General features: G+C 36.1%; 1 protein-coding gene across 3 annotated transcripts in view; it reads right to left on the bottom strand.

Annotated features, from left to right (window-relative positions):
• Positions 1 to 796: 796 nt before the first annotated feature.
• The window catches only part of ADAMTS6 (ADAM metallopeptidase with thrombospondin type 1 motif 6), a 146197-nt gene continuing 131180 nt past the window's right edge, over positions 797 to 15813 (bottom strand). For all 3 annotated transcript variants that reach the window (XM_070743273.1, XM_070743275.1, XM_070743274.1), the window contains exons 19-25: positions 15247 to 15410; positions 12718 to 12856; positions 9805 to 9934; positions 9001 to 9205; positions 6372 to 6548; positions 5113 to 5269; positions 797 to 3763 (exon numbers count right to left, since the gene is read on the bottom strand). In XM_070743273.1, coding sequence (XP_070599374.1) covers positions 3654 to 3763; positions 5113 to 5269; positions 6372 to 6548; positions 9001 to 9205; positions 9805 to 9934; positions 12718 to 12856; positions 15247 to 15410 — 1082 coding nt within the window. In that variant the 3' untranslated portion in view covers positions 797 to 3653. The remainder of the gene's footprint in view (positions 3764 to 5112; positions 5270 to 6371; positions 6549 to 9000; positions 9206 to 9804; positions 9935 to 12717; positions 12857 to 15246; positions 15411 to 15813) is intronic.

Below are 15813 nucleotides of genomic sequence, written 5' to 3'. Positions count from 1 at the left end.
GGAAATAAAATTGAGGAAGCAACAGGATCAGGCAAGATAAAATTTTCAACACTATGTCAGTGTTTTCGCTTTATGTAATATTCACTGAGTAATAAGAAGCACAGGCAGGCTGCAGAAAATAAATGGAAAAAGAAACATAAAATGAAACTTATTTTGATAAAGTAAAAGTTAAAAATTAAAGTATGCTCTTCAAATATTTCATTCAGTATTTAGCGAAGAGTTAAGACAACTTTGGAAAGAATAATATCTCTCCACCAACATTACAGACATCTTGTTTGGGGAAGTAGGGAAATGTTCAATCATCCATCCCATCATTCTCCTGACAGTTCAATGACCATGTAGATCAATGTTTCTCATCTTTAGCCAGACTGCTGGGGAATTCTGGGAGTCAAAGTCCAGACATCTTAAGAGTTACTGAGACTAAGGAATCCTACTTTAAATGGTTAAATAACAAACAAACAAACAAACAAACAAACAAAATATCTTGAAAGCAAGGTGATCATAGTCCAGAAAATGTTGCTAATACAAATGAGATATAGTCTACATGGGAGACTTTTTGAAACAATAGTTTGGAAGGAACACTAGATGGTAGTTTAGTCTACTGCATTGCATTTCCATATCACACCCAAAGGCAATCATAGCCAAGTACTGAGACAGCATAAAAACATTACTTGATGTATCTTTAACCAAAAAGTAAATATACTTTCAGAAGTGCTTTCAACAATGTAAATATTTGTGCTTGCAAAATTCTTGCATGGGCATGTCAGTGAACAGATTGTTACCATAAGGCTCATTCTTAAAAGCTGCATTTTTTATTTTACTAAATTATCTGTGTTAAAAACAAATCTGTGCCTGGTGTGGAATTTTACTGCATTAAGTGTTACAAGCAGCAGAATGCATGACATGTAAGAACATGTGTTAGACAACATGGAAATAAATTAGCATATAATTTACAAAAGCAAAAACAATTATAACAATGTAACAGTGTACCACATAATACTGAATATAAAATAAGCAAATAATCACAATAAAAGAATTCATTTTCATTCTGAATTGTTAAGGAAAATTAGTTATCCATAGCATCAATGAATGCTTCTAAAGAAACCTTGGATGTATACTTTGACTGAATTGTACTGTTTGATAGTTTTATCTGATGGCATTGAAATACCAACAGCACATTGTATTTAATATCTGCCCCAGAACTGTTAGTCATCCCATCTTGGTGCAGCCTATACTAACATCATATTGTCATTATTTATGAATTTAATATTTGGTCTATTTCATCATAATTACATAAATAGCTATACTGTAGCAGCCGCAATGTCCCGTGCTGTCAGAACAAATGATTAATTTTTATTTAGAATTTGACTGGGGTAGGGCATTACATATTGGTCCATTCATAATTCAAATACATTCTGTTTTCTTTTTCCTTTTAGTAACGCAAGTCAAAATGGCTCCAAGGAAAGAGTTTCTTAAATTCCAACTTATTGCTCTTTTTACGCTGCAAAATAAACATTGGATTCCCTGGTCATCTAGCACCAATGAAAGAGCAAAATATGCTTGCGAAAGCAGTCTTTGCAAAAGCAATGTCCTAAATGAGGTAAGAATAAATTCCATCATTGCTTGCTAATTGAAAAGTCACATTAAGTAATAAATATATTGATGTCTCGGAGGAACCAGATGATGTTACACTGTGGTATCTTGCCTGGAAAATATCTTCATGGCAGCTATTTCTTCTATTATACATTTGCATAACCAAGGCATATTAGCACCAATATATTTTCTTAATGAACAAATACACAAAGTAATTCACCCACTAATTATGTTGTTCTCATGCCTACATGTTAACTCTTAAATGTGTATAGTTTTCCTTCCTCAGCATTCATTCCACTAACAGTTGTGTACATTGCAACTGAGCAGTAAATGGCTCCAGGTAAGGCAAGATGCCAAAACGGAATTCTGCTCACATGTATGTGGAGATGACTGTCAAGAGGTAGCATCTGACAGGAGTTTGTTGGTTATTGTCTAAAGAAAACCCTACAGAAGGATTGTCAAGATTTCTGCATAGCACAAGTCTCTCTCTCTCTCTCTCTCTCTCTCTCCCCATCTTGTTAATTCACATTAGTTAAGTATCATTCAACACATTTGGCTTACTGCAGTTTGTTAAATATATTGACACATTTAGATACCGTAACATGTTAAAAAACTTGTCTCATTAAGAATATTATTTTTATAAAAGTGCCATTTAACTTCTAGTATTAATACAAGGTGGTGTTGGTGTTCACATCATCATCTCAATTGCACTACAACAAAGGAGGCAAACTGGTCACAAAAGCACATTCATCAAGGACCTGCTGCAAACTGCAAGTGTTCAAGTACAATATAATAATATAAACAAGTACCCACTTTCCTTATCTCTTTGTTGTGTCACTGACAAAGAAGGGAATAGGAGTGGGGGAAGTATGGCCTTCAGGCTTAGCTCACAATGGATTTTGTAATCTGTTTTATCCAAGGAGCTTGGCTTCACATTTAAGTACATTTTCAGAACATTATTAGATTGATATAGTGAATATAAGAGTTATGGTACTCCAACTTAAAATATTTTTATCAGTTATGTACTTTTTGGTTGTTTATTTTGTAACTGTTCAAAAATGAGAAAATTCATTTTTTCTCTTCTTTGTGTTGTCTCATAAAACATTCTTCTATTGTTTCAGTGAGGAAGGAAATGAACACCCAAAGTGTTTCAGCATGATTATTAGAAGATACTATTCTCCACTATACAGCCAGTTCATCATTGATAATTACACAGTAATTAGTTGCTACAGAGATGCCTTTAAGGGAGAAATGTTGAATTTGAGAAGATTTGTTTTAAGCATTCTCTACATAAGTACTGAAATAGCAGTAAATACGTTATTCACAACTGGAGTATGAATTCATTCCCTTTAGTAAAAAATCTGATTTATTTGTAAAATGGCAAGATGGCTATAAACCTGCAGCACATATTTATTGTTTGATGCAATCAGGTAATAAATACCTGATGCATTTTAATAGCTTTATATATATGGCTCACTGCAGTCCTCTGTAAATATGGATTATCCTTTAAAGAATTAGATGAAACAAAGGAAAATACATTTGATTTACTTTGGATTTATAATTGTTTCTAAAATAATATTTCCAAGCCCACTTCTTTATCATAAGTGGTGGTGCTATAGAGTAAGATAAAATAATTATTAATTATAAGCTATGACAGGGTTTTTAAAATTCTTCTTTACTTCTATAGATGACCAAACCATAACAACTACATTTTAACAATATTAAATAAAAATGGATTCAGTGTCACTGCTAGGTCCATAATAACAATTATCTTAATGGTCCAAGGAGGTAAACAGGATTTAGTTGAAAGTACACATATGTTCTCTATGTACTGGGTATAGTTTTCCATTTTGGCATTGCCTCCTTATACTGTGTCCAGCACTTTGGATGAATAAATCCCACTTCACAGAAGTTAAAATAACTTTGCAATTCTGTCAGCTGGAGCTGACCAGTGGTTATATTTTCCACAGGGTGATGAATCTGACTGGTTGCGCTGTGCAGAAATCTTAGATGGCTGCATTTGCACAATGAAGCAACAAGGCACTTTCAGTTTCTGTGGGTCAATGTCCTTGGCAGGTCTTGCAGCACATCTGTCTGAAGTACGCTCGACTGCAGAATTTGAACTTCAGCACCAGTGGGCAATAAGCCACTTTGTTCACATCTTTGCATTCTATTTGAGGTACACAATGATTATATTGTTACATAAATTTAAAACATGCATAATGAAAAACAAATAGCATTGAATAAAATGCTGCTTCTCTTATTCTGCTACAGCTTATCATCCACAAAATAATGTTAACATTCAGAAAGGGATTTGGTGAAAAGTTTAGTATTTTCTCAAAATCCATTCCAGAAGGAATATTTCCACATGGCTTAAAGTAACAATCTTTGAGTCAGATTGAAATAAAGCCTAAATATATATACAACTGCATTTGCTCAAACTCATATTTTGTAAACTGGCTCTATTCAGGCCCTTTTTTGCTTTTTTCCCTCCCTACTGATGACATTCAGATTACAAGTTCTTCTGTGCAAGAATCAGCCTTTACTCTTGTTTGTGTCTCTTTGTAGCACTTTATATACTATTGTGCTACTAAATAAATAAATCTCTAACTAGATTTAAAGAACAGGTAGTCATCACTAAAGGAGTTTTCGATTCATGCCGCCAGACAAAATCTGCCATTGAAAAGAAGAAAACATCCCATTTTCAACTTGGTACATCAAAACACACTAGAAGTAGCTTGTTGGATCTCAGCCAAAATATATCAAGCCAGTTTTTATAGTTCTGTCATAACAAGACATAGAATGCAAGGCAGGTGGATGAAAATGAATGAGCCAGCACATTGAGAAAGGAGCGAATAAAGCTAAAGCTAGGATAGAGCTAAGTATGGATAAATTATTTAGATCTGGTTGCAAATATATTCTTTAGTCTTGGTTAAAACCAATATGAAAAGGTGAAGCTGGGGGAAGACACTGAACTGGCTATCAGGTGGATTGAAATGTCTTCTTTTGTTTAATTATAACCAACAGCTATTCTAAGCAGATGGAAGGAAATTTGTATGAACATATTGTTAGACTGGAAATTATGTTTCTAACAAAGTCCACACATTAGCTATTCCCTTTCTAATCAAAATGATTTTCAATTGACTTCTGTGAAATATTTAAATCTGAAAAACCAATTTTCAGCTACTGAAATATTTTAAAAGACATAGAAACTAAAAATGCCTGTACAAAGACAGATAAAAGAAGAGCAAAGTTATCATGATTTTATGAATGTATCTATTAGAAATTTATAATTTTAAAAGTATTAGATATGCTGGACCAAATTCACACTGATAATATCTCACTTTTGAAAAACATAAGTAATGTTTCTTTGTTTATTTAAAGCACTTAAATATCTCTTACAATGATTCTAGGCAGCTCCTAACAAACCATAAAATAAGATTAAAAACAAATGTACCCTCCCCTATTATGATTTATATTAATACTTTAAAATGTTAGCATTAGTAAAAGCAACTTTACCTTCTGCATTAGAGACAGGGGTACTGTCACATTTGCTCTCACATTGCTGCATTGACGGAGGCCGAAGAGTATCAGGGCAATCACTGGAGCCTTGCCCAGTATATGAGAGACACTGAACAGTTCTCATCTGTTGTCCAAGACCACACTGTGCAGAACACTATGTCAGAAAAAAATGAAAAGGAATGTCAAAGTCTGAGTAAGTAAAAAAAGCAATAAGATTTGCTTTTGACCTCTCAGAGAGGTCCACAACTTGGGCGTTCTCCTCAGGCCACAGTGACTTCCAAGGCGAATAAAGTATAATATTACATGACTGCGCTGTTAGTGCCACCAGTTCTAACACTTCATTAAGAGAATTCCATACTTTTACAAGAACAATACATAACTGTCATTGGCAAGAATTTGCTGGTTTCCCAAGTGACCCAATTTGTAGGAAACCAATAAAGAACGTCACAAATGGTGACCAAATGACCGTGAGACAATGTGACATTGTAATCTCAACCTGGATGCCGAGATGGCAATCACATGACTGTGGAGATGCTGCAATGGCCAGAACTTTGAGGACCAGTCATAACTACTACTCGGTTACTGAACAAGTGGTTGTTAAGGGAGGACCATCTGTATTTTGTTTCTATATTAAGTACCTCCTTATTATTCTATTTCTTCCAAAAGCAGCATTCCATTAGAAATGCTTTCTTTCTTTCTTTTTTAAAATAACTGTTAGTTAACAGCCTCATTAAATGAGTTGGAAAATGTGTTGTTTGTTAGTAGTTACATCATATATAATACATTTTCGATCTCATTTAATGAGGCTGCTAACTAGCAGTTATTTATCTTTGCAAAATGCTTTTCCCATTGCAAACAAAAAATATATATTGTACTATTAATTGAGAATTAATTTTATAGAAACAAAGCATTGAGTCTTAAAGTTATAGTATCATGCAAACATATGATATCAGGTGACGATATCTACAAACAATAATTATACATTTATTTCAAGTCTCAAAGAATATCCTTTAAACATGGCAATGTAAAATAATAGGAGACTTTTCTTCTTATATCCATTTCTGAGCTCTGTGAAATCACACCTAAGTTTTCACCTAAAGTAATTTGGGGGAACCATTATAGAAGCTGATGAACATATACATCACTGCACATGTATTCAAAGGTGTTTTATGTTTATTATTGTTGCAGCAGACTCACATGTCTAGTCCTTGAGCTTCAGTACCACTTTAGATATTCAAGAAACCTGCCTACATTACCTGTCCCCAGTCTCCTGTGACCCATCGTGGTGGAGGACACCTGCCCAAGCTGCAGCGCATACGGACAGGAGGCTTGTTTTCTTCTTGACAATGTGCAACTGGAAATGTTTTTGAAAGATCGCTGCTTTTGCAGAGAACAATACGATGCTTAAAACCAGGTCCACATTTTGGAGTGCACTATAAGCCAAACACACACATGATTTTTAGACTAAAATAGTTTAAATTGTGAAAAGCTGAAAACATTTAACAACATAGCCCTATTAAAAAGGAAAACTGTAGTACAAGGTGTCAAACTCAAGTGGTCATGTTGTCATCATGTGACGTATCAGGACATTTATTTATTTATTCATTCAATTTTTATGCCGTCCTTCTCCTTAGACTCAGGGCGGTTTATAACATGTTAGCAATAGCACTTTTTAACAGAGCCAACATATTGCCCCCACAATCCCGGTCTTCATTTTACCCACCTCGGAAGGATGGAAGGCTGAGTCAACCTTGAGCCGGTGATGAGATTCGAACCTCTGACCTTACTGATCTATAGTCAGCTTCAGTGGTCTGCAGTACAGCACTCTACCTGCTGCGCCATCCCGGCTCTCCCCCCCCCCCTTTGATAAATCGGGTGTGGGAGTGGCCAGAACGTGATACATCCGATCCACAGGCCAGAAGTCTGACAGACCTGCTATAGTTATATATTCTGAAGACTGCAAACAAAATTCTCATATTATGTCATAATTGTACATACTGTAAATCAGGGGTGTAAAACTCATTTCATTGAGGGCCGCATCAGAGTTGTGTTTGATCTTGGGGGGTTAGGATGGGCATGGCCCTCTTAACGTCACTCATGTTGTGGGTGCCTGTGGTGGCCCGAGCACTCTGCCAGAGAAAACAGGCTCCAAAGCTCTGTTTTTGCCTGCAACAGCCTCCTGCAACCCTCCTGTAAGTGAAAACTTGTGGCCCTCGCAAGCTCCATTTTTTCTGGCAGAGGCACCACAGCCAGCTCTTCTGTTTCCAGGGCAACCCCATGAGCCAGATCCAAGCATCCCATCGCCCTTGCTGTAAACTATTGAAAAATATTTTAAAAGTTTTACATCAAATGAAATGGTTAATTCACTTGTAAGCCACAATAGCTGCCCTGAGTCTTCGGAGAGGGGTGGCATACAAATCTAATAAATCATTATTATTATTATTATTATTATTATTATTAATCAGCAACTCTACCCTTACCTCTACATTGAAGTATGTTATTTAACAGGTAAAATTAAGTCTTTAAATCTAGATTGACACATACGATTTTTGTTGTTGTTTTTTAATCTATAAAAATGTGTTAAATTATACAAGCAAAGCAAAGTTATGTTCTATGGACTAAAGAATAAAGAATGGTGGATGACATTGCTTTGTAACAGTTTCAACTTATTTCATGATAAATGGGGATCTGGGGAAACAGAACTGGAGGAGTACCAATACTTTTGCTCATATCTGTGTTTTCCGTAGATAGAGAGTTTAGAATTTTAAGTATTCTTTAAAACCATCACTTTATGTACTAATCATTCTGTATGCTGATAGAAACTTGGAAAGGTTTGAATAAAGATAAAATAAGTGGGGTAGATGAGTCTCATTTCCAGTTAAATAAGGAAGAAATTATTAGTTGGGAATAAATTTTTCTGGCACTTCAGTGCCCTGCCCCTCCTATTCTCATAATTCTAACTCAATTATGCAAAATAGACACTGAACAATAAATTATTAACACAAGTGTAAAGTTACTATAAGCTGCTCCAGAAATGTTTAGTTAATGAATAATATGGAATTAAATAAATATAAATTAATTCAAATTCATGAAATTTACTATTTAATATTGTGCTCTTTTGAATTAATATTGAAGAGTATTGAAGGAATAATAATAATAATAATAATAATAATAATAATAATAATAATTTATTAGACTTGTATGCTGCCCCTCTCCGAAGAATATATCTGAAAGAGTATTTGTTAGTATGACTCCCCATAAAAGGCCAGCTACAAGCTAGATACAGGAAGTCCTTGACTTACCATCTCAGTCAGGACTAGAAATTCTGCTGACAGGCAAAGCACTTACCTATTAGTGAGTCATGCCTGATTTTACTACTTTTCTTCCATGGTTGCTAAGCAAATTACTACCGTTGTTAAGTGAATCACAGGGCCACTAAGTAAATTTAGACACCCCCCCCCCCAACGTCTTGTCTTATAAAAAACTGGAAGGTTGCAAATGATGATCACATGAGTCCAGGATACTGTAATGTAAATAAATGCTGGTTGCCAAGCACCCAAATTTTGATCTCAAAGGGATGCTGTGACAGGTGTAAGTGCAAGGACTTGTTGTAAGTCACTTTTTCCAATGATATTGTAAATTTGAACAGTTGCTAAATGAATGGTTGTAATTTGAGGACTATACAGTGTAATTCTATTTTAGTTTTACACTAGCAGGTTATGCAATCCCAGACCGTGCATGATTTACAAAAGACAGAAATTTGGAAGTACTGGACTGTATCCCATTTAGTAAATTAGAGTAGCAAGTTAGATACATTATAATATATTTTGTTGCAGTATTGATGTCTGTAAAATGGCAACTTAAGGAATTTTCAAGATCACTCACTTCTGACCAATCCAAAGGAATCCATTGAGGGGGGCAAGACTGATTGTTACAGGACTCTTTTTCAACTGGGTGATGTGTTAAACAATGAGTACTCTCCAGTGTCTCTTCTTCTGAAGGTCCAATCTTCCTGATACATAGAACAGTTCGTGATCTCGTTCCTCCATCACAGGTCTTACTGCAATCTGACCAATCTCCTATAAACCATCTATCGATAGAATATTAGAAAAAAACTATTAGTTCAAAAAATGAACTGATTATCTCTACAACCTGAATGTGTATAACTGAAAGTATGAAAAAACTACATAAAAATATTTAATAGTTCTGATTCAATAAATCAGAATTGTTACAGTTTTAGTCTCAATTATATAATGCTGCCAAATGTAACTGAGGAAGAAATTAATATATTTTATATAACTTCCCAAGATTTATTCTAGCTGCTTATCCTGCATGAAATTTATTAAAACAAAAGCTCTATAACAATCCTACAAAATATATCCTGCAGCAGTCTCATGTGGAATTCTTCCTGGTTTGCAGCATTTATTTTTATTCCTACTCCCTCTGAAGCAGTTTTCCTGCCCTAAGTCTTTGCAGACTTGTTTTCATTGCTGCTGTCCCTGAAAAAGGTTTTTTAGCCCTAACCACAGGATAAAATAAGGTGCTGAAGCTGAACAGACTAAAGTAAGGTGTGTCTTATACTCTGGTGTGTCTTATACTCTGAAAAATATGGTAATTTCCCTCTGGTTCCATTGTAGTACTTTCAGTCTGGAGATATAAATAGTATGGAATGGAATAAAAAGTACTTACTCAGGTGGACAAGGCTCAGTGTTGCAGGCTCTTTGATTTTCTGGTAATTTACTCTCAGGATCACAGTAACTGTTTTGGACTACAGAGCTGTCATCCAGCCTTTTGCATACTATTTCTTGTTTCTGTATACCTTAGGAAGGAGTAGAATGAAATTGATTTTTATTTCCCCCCTTATTTTAAACCAAGCAAATCTGTGACCCTGTAGTTCAGTTAAGTCATAGATTATAATATACCCAGGATTCTCTGGCCTTCAGTATTTTATTACTTTCTTGAAGGTATAAAAAAGGAAGATTTCAAGTATCTGCTAGATGGTTGTCAGCAGCAGCCAGCTCTAGAGAGGCCCTATCCTGTTTTATCAGTTGAAGTAAACTGCAAATTCAATAGAGATGCAGTTTCTGTACCTATCTTTCCATGAGTTTTTTTCCAAATTTAAAGTTGATTTCAGATATCTAATTCTTACTGCTATATATCAAAACACATTAGTCAGTAACTTTATTTTTTATTTTTATTTTAATTAAATAAAATAAAAGCATTAACAGTAGTAAAAAAAATGATGCTTTCGATTAACTGATTAAGATATCAACAATTACCTGGTCACGGAACGAATTAAGTTCATAAGTAGAGGTACCAATGTATACCTAATTTCTACCACTGACTTCAGTTATTCTTATCTCCAAGTAATTAAACAGGGGTATCAAACTCAAGGCTTGGGGCCACATCAGATCTGCAGGGTGCTTACATCTGGACCACAGGGCTGGCTAGACACAGCGAAGGCTCTGCCAGTGAAAACGGAGCTTGAGCTCCGAGTGTTTTGAAGTGAAAGTATATTTTGAAGAGACCCCAGTTTTTTGAAGTGAAAGTATATTAAAAAGAGATAGTAATCAGGGTAACTATTAAATCCTAGAATGAACTTGATTTTTAATTCACCTTTCTATCTCTATTAAAAAGTTATTAAAAAGATGTCATGCTTAAAAGTAAACACACGTTCTATTATGTCAGGCTTAATGGTTGCTGGCACATAAGCTAAATTAAGACACTTTTTATACAATTAGTGTAAGAATTGGCTGATAGGAGGAATCCTAAAGCCAAATAATGCAGACAGCCCATGACTTCAACAGCCATTACTTAGGACAAACAGGCAGAAGACTAGCAGAATGCATCCACGAACACCAACTAGCAGTCAGAAGATATGATGAAAACTCTTTATTTCACAATATACTGACAAGACTTAACCATAGCTTCATTTGGGAAATTGTACCCAGGTGGGTTTCTCCCACTTTGGATTGGATCGTCCAAATTGGTAGCGACCCACTGGTGACGTTACAATAGTATCATAGATTCGGTTCAGTCGGTGCCAATCCATGGGCGCCGCTATCTTTTTTTAAATTTATTTTTCATTTTTTTTATTGTTTGGAAGTTTTTTCCTCTGCTGCTGCTTGAAAAAGGGCCCTCCCTTTTTCATTCTGTCGCTGGGTTTATACTTCCCTTTATTCCTTCACCTGAAGCACAGCTGATCGACTCCTCAGTTGTGTTTCAAGCTGATTCTAACTACTGAGCATGTGTGGAAGCAGAATTGCACAAAAGGATGCGCCTGTGCGCGAGTCTTCAGAGAGGGGCGGCATACAAATCTAATAAATTATTATTATTATTATTATTATTATTATTATTATTATTATTATTATTATTATTCCCACACGCATGAAACTTCACGATGCAAACCAGTGGCAAAGGTAAGTGGCACTGACCCCTCTTGTGACCAACCTAGACTAAGCAAAGTCCAAAAATGCTGACGGAATTTATAGAAGCCTGGTATTCTAACAAATTAGTATTTAATAGATACATCGACATAAACAATATCTGTATACTATATCAAATAGCCAAAAAGGGAACAAAAAGACCAAATACTTCCCTATCAGCAAACAGCAACCAGATGAGCATAGATTAACATCATACCAACAATCAAGTAAACAATATCCCAATCAAAGAACTGCCAAACAATAAACAATCCAACCAAAAAACCTCTAAGACCACCCAAACGTAAGCCACTAGATTCAGTGGTTCTCAAACTTTCTAATGCCACGGTCCCTTCATACCGTTCCTCATGTTGTAAGACCCACAACCATAAAATTATTTTACTTGCTACTTCATAACTGTAATTTTGCTACTGTTATGAATTATAATGTAAATATCTAATATGCAGGATATATTTTTTATTGTTACAAATTGAACATAATTAAAGCATAGTGATTAATCACAAAAACAATATGTAATTATATATTGTAAAATATTCATTTCTAATTACAAATAAATGAAATTTTGTCATGAAGCATGGTGTAGTATGCTGTCTGCTTGGCATTGTTCAGGTTTATAATGTCTTTCAGTTACTGAACCTAAAACTCAACATCTGATTTATTGTATAGCGTAGTTGTCTTGAACCATGTGAAAAAATAAAAAATAAAACTTTTTTTTTAAAGCAAACTCTACTTCTCACTACCACTGATGATGCTACTTAGTTTGGGTAATGAAATCAACCAATTTCAGAGAACTCCATTTCAACTCTGAGTTACAAATATTTCCCAAAGCTTCTTGGATGACAAGTGAAACATCTTCAAAGAAAAAACAGAAAGTCCAGTTGCTTTTTGAAAAAAAGCACCTTTGGAGAACCATGACCTGGATGACTGAGAATCTCCATAGACATTCATTCCCCTTTATTATTACAAACAACCCACTTATGAACCGACTAACTCCAAAAAATATTGTGCGTTAAAACTATACAGTTTTACTTGATGGCATATTGGTAAGTTGATTTTATACTTAACACTAATATACCTGTGAACACAAACAACGTATGTTTCCCTTTATTATATTATAAATATTTCATATATTTCTACTTATCGTTAGAAGCTAACTTACCTCCAGCGCAAGTAGCAGAGCACTCTGACCAAGGGAGATTATTCCATGTGAAGCCAACTTCATTGTCACCACTACCAGTACGAGAGATGGGAACATTGAATTTATACCTTATCCCCAGATTTTGCTCCTGTAGTAAAATCTGCAGTTGAAAATAACTGGTTTTATCATTAAAACACTTTGGTATACTGTATATTAACAATTAGTTACTTTCAGTTTGATTTTTGAGAAAAAGTTTGAATATTGGTGCAGATATTTCTACAATTTAAGATAATTTACTTTAGTTTTTTCAATTTTAAATGTTAAGAGCGCTCCTATCCAATGCGGTATTTGTCATAACCTCTAAAGCAGGGGTCCCCAACCACCGGGCCGCGGGGCATGTTGCACCGGTCCGTGGAGTCAGCAGCTGCCGGCCCTCATGCCGCCACCCCCTCCCTCCAGCGCTTCGCGTCCCGCTGGGCAAGAGGCCTCGGGAGGCAGGTTCTGCCGGCCACAGGACGATGGATGGGACAGAGGGGCGGGAAGGACCGAGAGGCTCAAGCCTCTTTTGGCTTCTGCTGCGGGGCGCTTTTGCGTTTTTGGCTGGGGGGAGGCAGGAAGGCCAGCCTGACCCCCTCTCTCCAGCGCTTAGCTCCCGCTGGGCAAGAGGGCTTGGGAGGCAGGTTCTGCCGGCCACAGGACGATGGCGGGAAAGAGGGGCGGGGAGGACCAGCACACCCATGCTTAATCCCGCCCCCAACCACGCCCCTTTCCGCCCCCACTGGGCCATAGAAAAATTGTCTTGCTGAAACTGGTCCCTGGTGGAAAAAACGTTGGGGACCACTGCTCTAAAGGATGGGTATCCAACCTTTTGACTTGTCTAGGCAACATTGAACGAAGAAAAATTGTATTGGGCTGCATATAAAATATAACAATTATATTACTTTTTTTTAAAAATCACATAATTTTAAAGGTTTACAGTCATATGGGATCACATTATTAGTTGGCTAGGACTGCATGTAACCCAGAAGCCATGGGTTGGAAATGACTGCTGTAAACAGTGGCAGAGTCCTTCAAGATTGGGTGAAATAGAAGTAGAATTAATTATTTACACACACACACACACACACACACACACACACACACACACACACATGATTTTGGAATGGTTGTAAGTGAGAACCAGTTGCCTTGTGCCCAGATTGCAACTACATGAATATGAGGGATGCTCTTTTTATCCCTTTTTATCACTATCATAATTTTGAGCAATAGCTGAACAAATGGTCAGCTGAACAAACTTTGTTCAATATTTATTTATATTGAAAACAAAACTAATATTTCTAATATATACTCTGGGATTTTATAATTTTAATTTATGCAATATGATTCTTATCTTCCTGAAAATGAGATGGTATTTCTGTCAGCTCTGTAACAAAAGAAAGTGATAAATTATGTTGTCTCCCATTTATATTCAAATTGCTTGTTATCAGAGGCTAACTTCAAACTGTTAATAGGATTGAGTTACAATATGGTTAATTTCAAAACAGTATAAATACTGAATGTAAATTTGACAATGCCAGATAAAAATAATTATACAGTGGTACCTCTACTTAAGAACGCCTCTACTTAAGAAATTTACTATATAAGAACTGGGTGTTCAAGATTTTTTTTGACTCTTCTTAAGAACCATTTTCTACTTAAGAACACAAGCCCAGAAAAATTTCCCAGGAAATTTGAGAGCAGCACGAAGGCCTGGCCAGTTTCCTGCCATTTTGGTGGCGCTTAAGGAGGCTTTGGCAGTCCAGAGCAAACGGAGCGTTTTCCTTTCTCTGGGTGTTTGGAGAGGGAATAAACCACTTCGCTGTGGTGATTCCCTCGCACTGCTTCCCATATACCCAGCGTGAGGCTGCTTCCCAGAGCATCTGGGCATGGAAAGGCAAAAGGGGGTGCTTCGCCCCGGATGGATCAACTCGGCTTCAGCCAAACCGAGGAGTCACCACAGTGAAGGAAAGGCACTGGCTACAAAGCAAGCGAGCGAGAGAAGAGGGGAGCCCTTCAGCATGGGAAGGAAGAAAAAGCAGGTAGCAGCAGTAGCAGCCTTTCGGTCAAAGGAGCGGGAGGTTTCCCCCTCTTGCCCGCCTGGGTATCTCTCTCTGGCGCAGTGTATGGCAGGCAGCCTCACGCCGGGTTTATGGGAGGTGCGTGCTCCTCGCCATCTCAGAGTCCCTCTTTTTTTTTTAAGCCTTAAAGTTTTGGATTTTTTTGATTCCCCTCACCTCACCTTCTTCCTTTGGCAGCGACTGTTCTCCTCCTTTTCTTCTTCCTCCTCCTGCCACCCAAATTCCGAGCTTTTATTTCTTTCCTAATGGTTTGGCATGCATTATTTGCTTTTACATTGATTCCTGTGGGAAAAATTGCTTCTACTTACAAACCTTTCTACTTAAGAACCTGGTCATGGAACGAATTAAGTTCTTAAGTAGCGGTACCACTGTATTTATATTTTAGAAACCTCTTTGATACACAAATAATAAAATTAAATAGTTTATATTTTACCATGACTATAAGGTTTTCTGAAGTAGGACCCAAAGCTTCCAACGATTCTGCTTCATCGGCTGGTCTTTTGTAATGGAAAGCTGTCCCAGCAACATCAAATTTTCTAGGCCAATCAATAGTCCAGGCTCCATTAATATAATAATAATCCTCTTCAGTTTTCAAAGCTTAAAAAAGTGTATATGGAATGAAAATAGAAATCATTTAGAGATTTAAATTGTTTAAAATTCAAAACAACTATATTTGAAGGAGTTGCAATTTGCTTTAAGCAGAATGTTTCGATCATCTGAAAGTGTTTCAAGCTTAATACTAAGTTTTCTGCCATTTATTGCAGTACTGTATTTTAAAAATTGAATTAAATTTGTAAATTAATCAACATTGTAATTTTGACTACTAAATATCTTAAGAAATATGCTTTAACTAGTTCTAGTTTTTAAAATGCAGAATACTCAAATCATATGGGTGAGGAAAGGATGACTGCCTACTCCCCATTCCAATGCTTTTTTAAATGAACAATTGCCTTCAGACACTGCAAAAGGATTTGACCAATAAATCTATCTGGGAGTTATT

This window comes from Erythrolamprus reginae, chromosome 2 (genome assembly GCF_031021105.1).
Source record: "Erythrolamprus reginae isolate rEryReg1 chromosome 2, rEryReg1.hap1, whole genome shotgun sequence".
NCBI classification, from domain to species: Eukaryota; Metazoa; Chordata; class Lepidosauria; order Squamata; family Dipsadidae; genus Erythrolamprus; species Erythrolamprus reginae.
This window is presented reverse-complemented; position numbering and strand designations above follow the sequence as displayed.